This window comes from Chelonoidis abingdonii, chromosome 11 (genome assembly GCF_003597395.2).
Source record: "Chelonoidis abingdonii isolate Lonesome George chromosome 11, CheloAbing_2.0, whole genome shotgun sequence".
NCBI lineage: Eukaryota > Metazoa > Chordata > Testudines > Testudinidae > Chelonoidis > Chelonoidis abingdonii.
This window is the reverse complement of record NC_133779.1, coordinates 38898558-38911881: the sequence shown is the minus strand read 5'-3', so window position 1 is coordinate 38911881 and position 13324 is coordinate 38898558. Positions and strand designations below refer to the sequence as shown.

General features: G+C 53.2%; 1 protein-coding gene across 1 annotated transcript in view; it reads right to left on the bottom strand.

Moving 5' to 3' along the window:
* Nucleotides 1-2564: 2564 nt before the first annotated feature.
* Nucleotides 2565-13324, bottom strand: part of MIDN (midnolin) — a 31248-nt gene continuing 20488 nt past the window's right edge. Inside the window, exon 8 of the mRNA XM_032788514.2 lies at nt 2565-4042. Within this exon, the coding sequence (XP_032644405.1) occupies nt 3780-4042 (263 nt within the window). The 3' untranslated portion in view covers nt 2565-3779. The remainder of the gene's footprint in view (nt 4043-13324) is intronic.

The window sequence follows — 13324 nt, the reverse complement described above, 5'->3', positions numbered from 1 at the left end:
GTCAAAAGAGGGAACAGGCCTGGCCTTGAGTTCAGTTCTCGCTCTCCCCAATTTCCCAAACAGACGGTGTGACTAATGGGAGGGGGAGGATGAGGGATCACACCCCTCTTGCACCTGTGTGCGGACACACAGCCTGACAAGCATGTCCATGTACTCACACAAACAACACAAAGGCAGCCTATTAAACAGGACCAATCTCCTGGGCCCCCTCACCCCACCCGCAAAATATCTCCACAGCCCAGAGAGCAGAAAGGTCTTAAGCAGCTTGAGCTCCAATTCACTAGGCCCAGCCCCATCTGCAGTCATTGAAACACACTAGCTAGGTACCAGGCCCCAGGCACAGCAGTATCTGTGCACAGGGCTCGGAAACAGATTTTCACCTCCCGGGAGATAGGGAAGGGCACCTGAGCCACAGGTGAAGCCAGCTCGCCCATGTCCTATTCCATCCTCTAGACATGCTCCCCTCCTTGTGCATTGGTCAGGTTACCTTTGCATGGCCATTGCCACTCGCGCCCAGCCAGGGTGAAGCGCATTCATTCCAGTTTGCAGGGGACATGCTTGTTTGCTCCCGTGCAAAGACGCAGCGGAGAAGCAAGCCCCCTTGTCCGGGTGTACACCGTGACCCAATCCCGGCCACCCCCACCAGCTCCCTGGGAAATACAAAGTAGACTCTCAGCCGGCCACACACCCATCAGCTTCATCGCGGGAGCTTTGCTCTGGGCAGGATCACAAGTAGCAGCTCTGCTGACAGCCGAAGGCCCAAGCTACTGTTGCATTTCCAACGCAGCAATAAGAGGCATCTCAGCCTGACTGAAGCACATTTGGTTCATTCTGTGTTTATTATTTTTTAAACCATTTTTTTTAAATTTTATTTAATACAGGTAACTTAAATGAGGTGATATAACATGAATACCCTCCCCACACACACACCCGCGCACACAACCGTGCACACACGCACACACCGGAGAAGGTTAATGCTTCCCCCCCCCCCTTTTTTTTTTAACGTTATATATAGATTTAAAAACGAAACAAAACAGGACAAGAAGGGAATGATGGCAGGAGTGCACACGCCCACACCGTACAAAATAGTACATTTAAATATTGAATTCAAAATTTAAAAAAAATTTGTTTGAAAATATAATAAAATTAAAAAAAACCTACAGCAATACATACAAAGGAAGTTCACAGCTGGGGAAAACAGGACGTGTAATGGTGTCACATGAGCAGAGGAGGTGGGGTAACCATCACGACTCGGAAAGTGGCCGAGCCAATCAGCTAGCACCAAGGCGCTAGACTTATGGTCCCGTAATGCTGAAGGAATGGACGTTATTGGGGACTTGGTTAGTACACAAGAGAGAGACTGACAACAGCTCACAGGTGAGGTTCTTGCTACAATTGTGGGGGATAAAGAAAAGGGGGGGCTGGTGGGGAGGGTTTCAGGGGGGCACAGCAGTATCAATACATTTGGGGAGAATTCATTTAAAAAAACCCAAACCCACAAGTGAGTTTAAAAACCAGAAGGACCCAGAATTTTGCCCCAACTGTGCTCCTGCCTGGATTTCCGGGGCACTGTTGCTCCAGGGTAGCGATACCACAGTCCCCATCTCCCTCAAATGGACATGTGACTCCAAGACACGCCCCCCAGCGGCATCCGCGTGGGCATGGGCACAGCCCGCTCCCCCCACCCACCCCAGCTAAGATAGCCGTGAGTGGAACCCAGCTAACAGGATACACTAGTGGCAAAGTTGCTTCAAGTTTTCCCTTTCATGGGACAGGCAGCTGCAGCGGGGAGGGTGCTGGGGGAATACAGCAGTAGAAACCCAGATGCCTTGGCACTAGGGCTTTCTAACCCCAAATGCACGCTTGGGCCCAGATCAAGACCGAAGGCAAGTGGGGAACCCCTCCCTGCCGCCTTTCGACTTGGGAGAGAGAAATAAAAGCACCAACTCCATTCAGCCCCGCTCTGGCCTGAATTAACTCATTCACCAGCAGCGCCCTTTGTTCTACGGGTAACATTCCACTTCGAGTCCCCTTGGAGAGGGGGACAAAATCCCACCCCACCCTCCTCCCCATGCTCTCTTCAGCTAACCATGGTTCAAGGGCTCCTGTCTCTCCCCAAGTTTGAGTTAATGCTACCAAAAAAGGGAAAAACCCAGAAAAATGCACAGGGGCTGCTACTTTCTTTCTTGATTCCCCCTCCCCCCCCATTGTTCACGTTATTTTAAAGTTTATTTGCATCCATACCGCCCAAATTAAAAAAAAAAAAAAAAAGGTAAAGATAACGCATTATTGCCATTGACATCTAGACCTAAAGGATGTACAGTTAAGCAGGTTCNCCCTCCCCCAAAACACACAAAAAAGACTTTTACAGACAAAAAACACATCACGTGGAGTTTTTCTATTTGCACAGATCTCCTGACGGGGGAAGGAGAGAGAAGGAAAAAGAAAAAACCAGGGACAGGAAAAAGGATTTCTACAGTCTAGGCAACACTAGGTCAGTACTGGCTCAGTCAAGTTATTAATGTCTATAAATATTAGCCCCAAGGCCTGCAAACAGCCATTACCAAGTACTGGATTTATTTTATTTTATTTTTTTTCTTAAATTTTCCTTTTTTAAGTTAAAAAACACAACCAACAGCTGGGTGGAAAAAAACTTCTGAACGTAAAAAGTTGGTCTCTACAGCAGAGGGGAAATCTATTTATTTCCCTCCCTCTTCCATAGAAAATAAAGCAAGCCAACCTTTGCTGCTGCAAGGAGTCAGAATTAAGTACACCCACACACCCACACACACGCAAAAAACCAAAACCCAAACAACCAAAATAAAAATATTATAGAGCCATTGCATTGTAATTTACAATGCAAAGCAGGGGGTGAAGAATAAACACACCATGAGGATACCCATAGCATCTCCTCTGAGGGTCCGTAACAGATCTCCAAAAGCCAGCACAAAGCTGTTACTGGGGTGTGTGTGGGGGAGTGTGGGGGCTGCCCCTGGCACTACTTCACAACTGAGACCTGTAAAGTGCATGTGGGTTCTTCTGCAACCTAACTGTGTGGAGATGGGACGGGGTTGAATTTGTTTAAAAAAATAAAATTAAAATCAGCTGAGCAATGCTACATATAAAAAGAGGGAAGGAAAAATAAACAGCCCCCAAATTTCTGGGATCCCACGTGGCCCAAGCATGCACAGCAGCCCTCCCCACCCAAAAAATATATATATAGCGAGCGCCAGGCTCCGAGTCTCCAGGGAGCGCCTGCCCGTACTGTGCATGCTTGGGTCTTTCACAGCAAAATGAGCAGCTTTGATAAACCACAGTTCCCCTCTTCTTCCGACGAGCGAGCTCCGCTCTGCAAAAAAAGTAGGAAGTCCAGAGCCTGTCTCACTCGCCAGATGGGCTCCGTTCAGTTTCTCGTGCGTTGGCTTTATTGGTTTGGCGGCGATGTAAGGCAGGCATGTTAGAGTCCACTTATTATTCAAATGGGAACAAAACAAAATCCAGTTCGCCAGCTTGAAACTCCAGCTCTCTCACGTGTCCTGGAGAGCTCCCTTCCCCACCCCCATCCCATCCCCTCCCCTCTGAAAAATAAACCAGGAACAAAACTAAAAAAATGGGGCAACTCCTCCATGCTTTTCCGACAGACGTCGCCCAGGCCCACCCCAGGCATCCAGCGAATACAGAGGAGATCTGAGCGATGGGATGAAGAGATCAGAGTCCTGGTTCTCCCCTGCAGTGTCCGTCCCACCACAGGCCCTGTTCGTTCACATCAGCCTGGGGATCTATGCTACGACAAATTCTGATTTCAGGTCCGCCTTGACTTCAGGCTTCCACACTGAATCCTCGAAGTCTAGGTCCAGGCTGCCTTCGCTAGACACGCTGCTGTTGCTGTTGGTCCGGCTGGACTTGCGATTTGGCAGCCAGTGGTATGGGGCCCGGGCGTCCCGCCGTGCCTTCCGACGCAGCCTCTTCTGCTGCATCAGCAGCTGCAGGCGCTCCACCTTGCAGCGGGTGGCGCGGTTCTCGGTCTGCCGCAGACGGTCACCTGAAACCAAAGAGCAATCAGGGGGCGTGTTAGTTTTATGGGTTCAACATTTGGGTTCTTGCTTACGTTACCAACTGTGATCAGTGCTGTACAGCACATTACAAAGCCATCGGGTTAGGGTCTCTCCCCTGCTACTCGATAGATTATCATCCCCATTTTACAGATACCGAAGTACCCACTCCGGTTTCAATGGGATTTATGTATGCATCAGCTGCATAAAGGGGATGGATTCAATGAATACGGGTATGGAACAACTTCTGTATGAGGAGAGATTAATGAGACTGGAACTTTTCGGCTTGGAAAGGAGAAGACTGAGGGGGGATATGATGGAGGTTATAAAATCATGACTAGTAAATAAGGAAGTGTTATTTACTACTTCTCTAACACAAGAACTAGGGGCCACCCAATGAAATGACTAGGCAGCAGGTTCAAAAACAAACAAAAGGAAGTATCTCTTCACTCAACGCACAGTCAACCTGTGGAACTCCTTGCCAGAGGATGTTGTGAAGGCCAAGACACTAACAGGGTTCAAAAAGGAACTAGATAAGTTCATGGAGGATAGGGCCATCAATGGCTATTAGCCAGAAGCTTGGAATGGATCACGTGTTCTGGTCATTCCCTCTGGGGCACCTGACATTGGCCACTGTCAGAAGATAGGATACTAGGCTAGATGGATCTTTGGTCTGTCCCAGTATGGCCATTGTTATGTAACTACCGCCCTTCCACCCCTTTGAAAATACTAGCCCAGGAGACTTGCCCAAGTGGCAGAGTTGGGAGTGAAAAAAAAAACCTCGCGACAATGAAGCATCCCAGTTTGAGAGCACCATTCAGCAAAGGCTCTACAAGCACCACATGAACCAGTAGGCGAGAATTATCCCCTTATCCACAGATGGGGAAACTGAGGCACAAAGCGGGAACAATTTAAATACTAGACCTGGCAGAACACTAAAAGATGCGCTAGAGGGAACAACGTTGCCTTTTTTTTTTTTTATCCAACAGGCCTTTCTAAGCGTTACGAGGTCACCCCGTAGGTCAGCGGCAGAACTGGGACTAGAACCGAGGAGTCCCAAGTCCCAGCTCCTCGCTCCAACCACTAGGCACCACTCCTCTCCCAGAGCTGGAAACAGAACCCAGGAATCCTGGCTCCCAGTCCCCGTTCTACTCCCTGGATCCCACCACCTCTGGCAGTCTAAGGAAAGCTCAAATTCTAGCACCCTTCCTACCAGCAGGATCCCAAAGGAGAGGGAGAAGTTGGCCTGGGGGGAGGAACCGAGACTGCTTAGGGCAGCGACAGTGGTCAGAGACTGCTGCTGAACTGCCAGGCAGCCGGAGACCGTACACCGAGGACTCCCCTGTCTGGCCATCAGGAGTGATCCTGCCCCAGCGCCGAATGCTCACTGGCTGCCCCACTCCTGAGTTCCTCTGAGCTCCCTATGCCATTCAGTCTCTAATCCCCAAATAATTATTTACCCCTCCCCTTCCTGGAGTACAGGCTGGAAAGCTTCATTCCCAGACATGCCCCAAAAAATCGACACAAATCTCCCCAATTCTCAAGCGGTATCGTGTTTGTTTTATCGTCATGGAAACAGCAGGGGGTTGGGAGAGGAAACGTACCCCCTCCCATACACACACCCTTCTTCCTTCCTATACTCAAGCATAAATAGAGCACAGTGTGTTTGTGAGGGAGTTGGGGGTGGTAGCTGGGAAAGGAGAGCCATTTTGTACAGGCCCTTCCAACTCCCAGCACTCCCCCTCTTCCCAGTGACCCACACAAAGCGCACCAGTTTGATCCCCAGTCCTGGCTGTACCAGCCCCCCTGGGATTTCCATGTAAGACCCCCCCAAATGCCACCATCCCCTGCCTCCAAGAGGCAGGCAAACAGGAGACCGCACAGCAATGGGGAAGCCTGGACCCACAGCTTGGCCTCAGCAGAGCGGGGAGCAGGCTATTAAGACCCCCTTGTCCGCCAGGCTGGATTCCACCTCAAAACAGCCTCCCGGGGGGCGCTACAGCCAGTGCGCACCCACACAGGACAAGGCCCTACAGTAGACGAGCCCAAAAAGGCCAGGAGAGAGGCCCCACAGAGCAGCTCTGTTTCCAGGGAGGAAAGGGTAGGCAGGGACACTGCCTGGGTGCTCTCCCTGCGAAGGGAGAGATTGTGCCATTGGCAGAGGTAGCTTTGGGCATTTTAACGGCAGGGGGGCTCCCCCTTACTGAACGGAACAGAAGCCACTGGCTGCTTCCCACCCACTCCGCTCCATCAGGAGCACAAGCTCTGAGCGCCGGGGCGAGCGCGCGCCAGAGAGCGAGCGCCCCACTTGGTTTAGCAGCAAGTGGGAGGATGAACAATTGCACATTTATAGATATGGGCTTCAGTGCTGGAGAAAGAGGAAAAAAGGATCCCACTCAATAATAAACTTGGCCATGAAAGCAGCTCTCTCTGCCCACAGCGCCGGGGGAGGGGAGGGAGCTTGCGGCACCAGGTGGGGTGGCGAGGGACGGAGAGGGGATTATGGTTCTGCAGTCTGGCAGAGAGGGAAGTAGAACCAATGAGGCCCCGAGCTGGGATCAGAACCACATGGGCCGTGAGTGGACAAGGACAGTCACTGGGTATCCATGGGGTTGGTGCGGGTAGGGGGGGAGAACATACAGAACTGAGACACAGAAAATATGGGTTGCCAGTTTCCTTCATTACAAGGAGGGGAATCAGTTTTCCCTGGTTTCTGTGCCTCGGTTTCCCCCCCTCCATCTGTGAAGCAGGGGTAGCACTCTTCCAGCTCTTGGGGGAGGGGGGGGGTGGCTGGGAGGAGAAGGCTGGACATACTGGTGAGGGGCTCTGATTCTGGAGCCTCTAGGCTCTTGCAAGGCCCCGGCGCTCCAGTGACTTAATATTCCTTATTTGTGTTGTCTGGCCTAGAGGCCCCAATCCCATGGTTCTCCCAGACCCACGGCACGTCCAGTCGAAAATCACCTATCCCAAAACCTAGACCCAAAGCACACACATGCCCAGACTTCTGGGGGAGGCCGATCCCCGGGTGTGATCCCTCCCACTTGGCCCCCCAGCTGTTCTGTTGCAGGGTCCTGATCCCAGCTCAGCCAAGAACCAGGGTGCACAGGGCAGGGAGATAGCTATGCATGACAGCCCCATGGCAGATGGGGAAGGGGGTCTGAAATCAGCTCCCCTCAGCTAAAGCCACACCAAACCCTCTCCCCTGCAGCTACAGCTGAACCAGTCCCTCCCCACTGGTGGCAGCTCTTGCTAGAGCCCTCCCACCAGTGCCCCTCCCCCAACACCCCTGCTGCAGAGACCCTCTCCAAATGCGATTGATGCCTCAGGCCCCCTTGCCGTCCACGACTGCATCAGTGGGCGGAAAGGCATGCACGGCATGCACAGCCCAGAGAGCAAAGCCCTGTTAGTGAGCCTTAAATATTTAGGATCCCCTCCAGGGGGAAAAGGGGATGTGAAAAAATCCCTACAGAAATACTAGCACTGTTTGTCTGGAGTGCGAGTCAGCGGGGCGCTGCGGATAGCCGGCTAAACACAAGCAACAGTGTTGGTTTGTGTGCCTGCCCTCCCCTCTCCCCCCTTCCCTCCATGAGAGCTCTCAGCTACTTCCCCTGCAGCCGAGAGCCAGATCAGTCCTCACACAGCAGCGCTACTGTTCCCAGGAGCTCGAGACAGCTGGGTATGTGGCCGGGGTCGCCGGGGCCTGGATGACTGCTCGGAGAGAAATGGAGAACTGCCCCCCCAGCCAGCCCCTACCTGCAGATATGCCAGCTGCAAACATGTCTGAGCCAGTTTCTAGCACAGGGCAGAAGGGATTTACAGGGTGAAGGTGTCTATGAACCTTGTTATTAAACCCCCCAGGTGGAGGAGGTGGAGCATCTATCTCCCCTCTCTCACACCCATGGCAGATCCTGCTGGGGCTGAGCAGGCTCTGAAGAAGCCCAGTTCGTAGACTCTCATAGCATCTCAGAGTTGGAAGGGACCTCAGGAGGTATCTAGTCCAACCCCCTGCTCAAAGCAGGGCCAATCCCTAGGCAGATTTTTGCCCCAATCCCTAAATGGCCCCCTCAAGGATTGAACTCACAACCCTGGGTTTAGCAGGCCAATGCTCAAACCACTGAGCCATCCTTCCTCCGTAAAGGGAGGGTCCTGGACCATGATAGAGCTATCATGCTTTAAAGCCCATTTCAGACTACCTTAAGGACCTTGTCCATCCAGGAGAAGTCACCACGGTGGGAGCGGGACAAATGGGTGACTATATGTTAAATCTGCTCTACTGCCCACCCCTCTACCCCATGTCGGTCAAACACTGTTTCACCTTGTGGTGTAGGTGGGACCACTGTCTCTCAGTTGCATACAGACCCACCCGGATGCCAGTGTGAACAGGTCCTTGGAAGTCAGCTCAGCCTCAGAGTAGGGCTGCCACTTCCGAGACAGAAAACCCAGCCACCCCCCAAATGTCCTCCACACCACGTCTTAGCCCTCCCTGCTGGCGAGCCCTGGATCTGTCCCACTTCCTGGGCATGGTGGTGCCGAGAGGAGCCGCCAGGGCTGGGAAGGCTGAGGGCCGGGTGTGCAGAACAGGACCCGGCTGTGCCCCAGTCAGGTGACGGGCAAAGCCGCAGGAAGATGGCTAGGTGGCCATGCAGCATGCAGGCACCGTGAGCCCCAAACGAGAGAGAATCCAGCCCATTCCATCTTTCCACCAGCAACGGCAGTGCAAAAGCAGTGTGCGGGGAGGGAGGGAGAAGACACTAGGCAGCCCTGAGTCCTTCAACAGCAGCCATATTTCAAGATGGCTTCCCTGGCCTGGTTCCCATCCCACCGGGCCTTGCTCAGGCTCTCTGGGAGAACTCGCACGCGACTTTCGGGCCCCAACAAGCTTTTGTTTGCATTGGCTGAGAGGCGAAGACCTAGTGGGCGGGAGGGAAGGGGGGGGGGCACAAAGAATCACATTTGAACAGCACAACACCACGCAGCCCCCGCCCAAGCCTTCAGAAACGCGAGTGACTCCAGTTTCAGTTCTTTTCTCTAAGCAAATCGTTGCAGAGAAGGAACCTCGGGGCGGCCAGGAGTCCCGGCTCCCTTCCTGCTTCGAGCGGTGCAGGTGTACGAAGACAAGCGACTGCTTGGGGGGGGGGGGGGGGGGGGGGAAGAGATGCTACCTTCCACGCCTGAGCGAGTGCGTCTCAGACTCACCCTATCCGCCGAGCCCCTCCTCCTCCACCCAGCACCCTGTCCTGCCCCAGTTTCAAATCCCTACTGGGTGCTGGGAAGAGGAGAGGGCTGTTGCAACAGCCACCCACTGCCCCCCAAAACAGATCATCTCCAGCTGAGAGCCAGCCATTTCCTGCTCTAACTATTCATGAGGCTTTGCAATTGGGGGGGCGGGAGGTTAAGGGGGTCCCAGGGTCAATAGCTTACAAAAGCATCCTCAACCCCTGGATAATGACAGTGCATGAATTAAATGGGGATTTAGGTCCCCTCCCCCCACAATCACACGCAGAGTTTAAGCAACACAGATGGGTGGGGGGGAGAAGAGGCTGGAAGCAAAGTGGGTACAGCTATTTCAAAATAAAAATCAGTGAAAGGTGCATGACCCCAGCCCCCTCCCAACCCTAGAAAAGGGGTGGGGGGAAGCCAGAGTCAGCTTCCTGCAGGGTGCAGGCACATTTCCAGCCCCTGCAGCAGGCCTCTGTTGTTGCCTCTATTCCCCCCCCTTCTTCTCCTCCTCTCTCTCCCTCCTCCTCAGTTCCTTTTCTGTAGCGCCCACCCCCCTACGCGGGAGCCAACTGAACAAACAGAGCGGGAAGCTTGGGTGGATGGAATGCAGCTCTGGGGGGGTCGAGCCCAGCGAGGGGGTCTTGAAAGGACTTAGAGGCTGGGGGGGTGGCGGAAAGGAAGCAGCATTGCTCTGAGTGGAGGAAGGGAGCTTACCCAGAGAGGGGGAAAAAGAAAACGTAGGAAGGGCTGGAGCCGGAGGCTGGGGTTTGCTAGGCAGCCGGCAGCGGTGACCTTGGGAAGACAGGATGGAGGGGAAAGGAAAGGAGAATGGAGAGAGGTGGAGGGAGATCACTTGAGGACAATACCCACTCCCCTGGTCCCCACAAGCAGAGAGACACCCCAAATCCCTCCCTGGCCCCAGGGCAAGCAGCAGCAGCATCTGGGTGGCTCGGAAGCTGGTTGATTGCCACGTCTCGTTTCTCTCTCCCCCGCCAAGAGACGCTTCCCTACGAGGGAGGGCAGCTGCCCGTCTCACATGCCAGTGACGTCCCCGGGCGCAAGAATCCTGCTAAGCCCTGTTCGGCAGCTCCGGCGTCATGAAAGGAAGAACAAGGAGGGGGCGGGAAGGAAAGAAATTAACTTTCTGGGGATGGGAGGGGGCAGCGCAGGGCCCAAAGCTCAAGGTGAATAGAGCTGCTCCCTGCAGATAAGTGGGGGCCTCCCACACGCATACCCCAGCCGAGCCCTGCCATGGGAACGGGCGGGCGGGGTGGAGACAGGGCCCTGCCTTACCAACAGCGTACACCGCCTCTTACTGACGCTCTGCCCTTGGAGAGACCTCAAAGCCCTTGGCTGGCAGCACCTGGGTTTAGCTGCAGGAGTTGCCCCACCCCCACCTGTGTGAAATGTCAGGAAACAGTCCCACACCATGGGAAACCGAGGCACAGAGAGGGTGAGCCACTTGGCCATCAGCGAAGCTGAGAATGGCACCCAGGAGTCCTGACTCCCAGTCCCCTGCTCTAACCACTGGAACCCATTCTACTCCCAGAGCTCGGGACAGAACCCAGGAGTCCTGACTCCCAACCCTGTGCTCTGACCACTACACCTCACTGCCTCCCCCAGGTGCCTGAACAGACTGTACCAATGGCTGGTCTGTGTCACCTCTGCAGAAGCTCATGAGCCTTGCAGCTGACAAACTGGATCAGGGCTGGGAGCACACATCTGACTTCTAGAATCCTGCATAACCTAGGGCAGGTCCCAGCTCGGGAAGTGGCAATGGCAAATTGAGAGTCCTCTCCAGGCAGATGTCTGGCTGGAGTCCACCTAGGAGCACCCCAAAGCTTGGCACCCAGACAGAGGGCTCTGCCCTCAGCTGAGAAAGGGCTCAGGGCGAGAGGTGGGAAGTATATTTTCAAGTCTGCCAGGAAGAGAAAGCAGGATTGTTTTGTGTTGACCCCACACACAAACCCTCCCCCCAGCTTCTATTTCTGCAGCATGTCCCCAGCCTACAGCTTCCTCAGGGCCAAGCCAAAAATGCCAAAGCAGAGGCCAAGTGCTTTCTTCTCCACCCTTCCCCAACCAGCCTCCCTGGCTTTGAATGGGACCCTTTGTCTTGCCCTGGATTTAGACGGCAAGTGGAGAAGGGGGCGTGCAGGTGTGGCTGCATTGTAGCCGGAAGAAGAGGCAGAGCAGCAGGGGACAGACAGGAAAGATAGGAGGGAAAGAAGGAAGGGGGAGGAGATGCTGTTCCACTGAATGAGATCAGAAGGGATAAAATCTTTCTGCACCAGGAATTGCTGGGGGGGGGGGGGTGCAGAGTCACCCTCATTCCAGGAGACCTCCAAAATCCATGCACGCACACCCCAGACCAAGTTACCCATTGGTATAAAGCAACCAGTTCGAATGGAGTCACTCCGCCAGCTCAGAACGCGGTTCAACGACCATATAGAAGATAAACAGCTCAACAACTCGGAGGAGTGTTCAGCCAGCAGCCACAATGTGGGGGCGGAGGGGGGGGAGCACTCGGGTCCCCCATTTTAAACACCTGAGTAAGTGGGGCAAAAGTTTCCCAAAGGAATTAAGTGCCCCCAGTACGTGGAACAGTCCTGAATGTCACCAACTGTGCCAAAGAGTGTGAGAGACCTACAATAGGACATGTGCGCGCGCGCGCACACACACACACACACGTGGTTCTCCAGAACAATGCGACCAAGCCTCAAGGTCACACCTATGAACGTCAACTTATACTGATCACAGCTGACCTGATCAGCCTTAGGACCCCTCCCCCCTTAACAGGTGCTGTAAACACACACACACACACACACACACACACGTGTGCACAGCCCCTGCCCCTAACAGCTGACACAATCCTTAGCCAAGATTCTCACAAGTAACTAGCGATTTTTGGGGTATTCTTCTGACTGGAGACACCTAGTGGCTAGGACACAACAGAGGGCCTCAGGAGACCTGGGTTCTGTTCCTCTGTCCCGGCCCTGCTGGGTAACCTTGGGCACAACTCTGTGCCTCAGTTCCCCCCCCCCAGTCTGTGAAGGATCAGTGGGGAGATCATAAAACTGACATCCTTTGTAAGGCGCTCTGAGATCTATGGATGAAAAGTGCTGGGCTGTATAGTAGAGGGGCCTGATTTTCAAAGCATACTTTTTGATGTTCAGATCATGTTGGGCTCCCAAAATTTACCAGTGAAAATCTTCGCTCTTGATTTCAAGTCTTAGGTTTTAATTTTAAAATTATTTTTAATGCCAGGACAAGTTTCCCCCTCCCCCTCAAGTCCAATTCACCAAACAGGAAACGAAATTGACAGTCTTCGTCCAGTGATATAATTTGGCAGCTTTTAGAACCCAGTTTGAGTAATCAGCCAACTACAGCCTGTGCCCATTGAATGGGTTAACACCAGCCATGTGGTTTTCCACATTAACTCAGTGCGTGCACACACCCCCGACTAGGGATGGAGGAGGAAGGTAAACACACAGATAAGAAACAGGTAATAGGTTTGCAAATTCCCCAGGGAACCATTGAGCGCCTTAATTGCACTGATGAGATGCAAATTGGGGGCAAAGAGGAGATTTTTTTTTTTAAAAAAGGAGAGAAACATGCACATTAAATGCATAGCCCCCAGCTTGCCCATTGGAGGGTGAGAGCATTAATACCGGGTCCCTCCAACGGAGCGATTATGCAGCACTCCAAATCGGTGTCTAGCCAGGAAAGCATAGGCACACCAGTACATTTTAATATGCAAATCCCAAGCAGAGGACCTAAAGAGAATAGCACTGGAGAAGCAAAGCACTGATGCACACTGTAAGATTGTCAGGGCAGGGACCTTCCATTTCTATAGGGCCAGATCCTCACTGGTATTTTGGCCCCTAGCTCCCACTGAAATCAAGGAATTAGGAACCTAAACACCTTTGAGCATGTGGTCTATTGCGCCCAGCACACTATGTAAACAGAGCACCCCATCACACCTGTCAAACACCACCCTCGGTTGGTTTAATTACTCCGCTGTTAGTCTTCTGCTCTCGGGGTCCTAGGCCAAG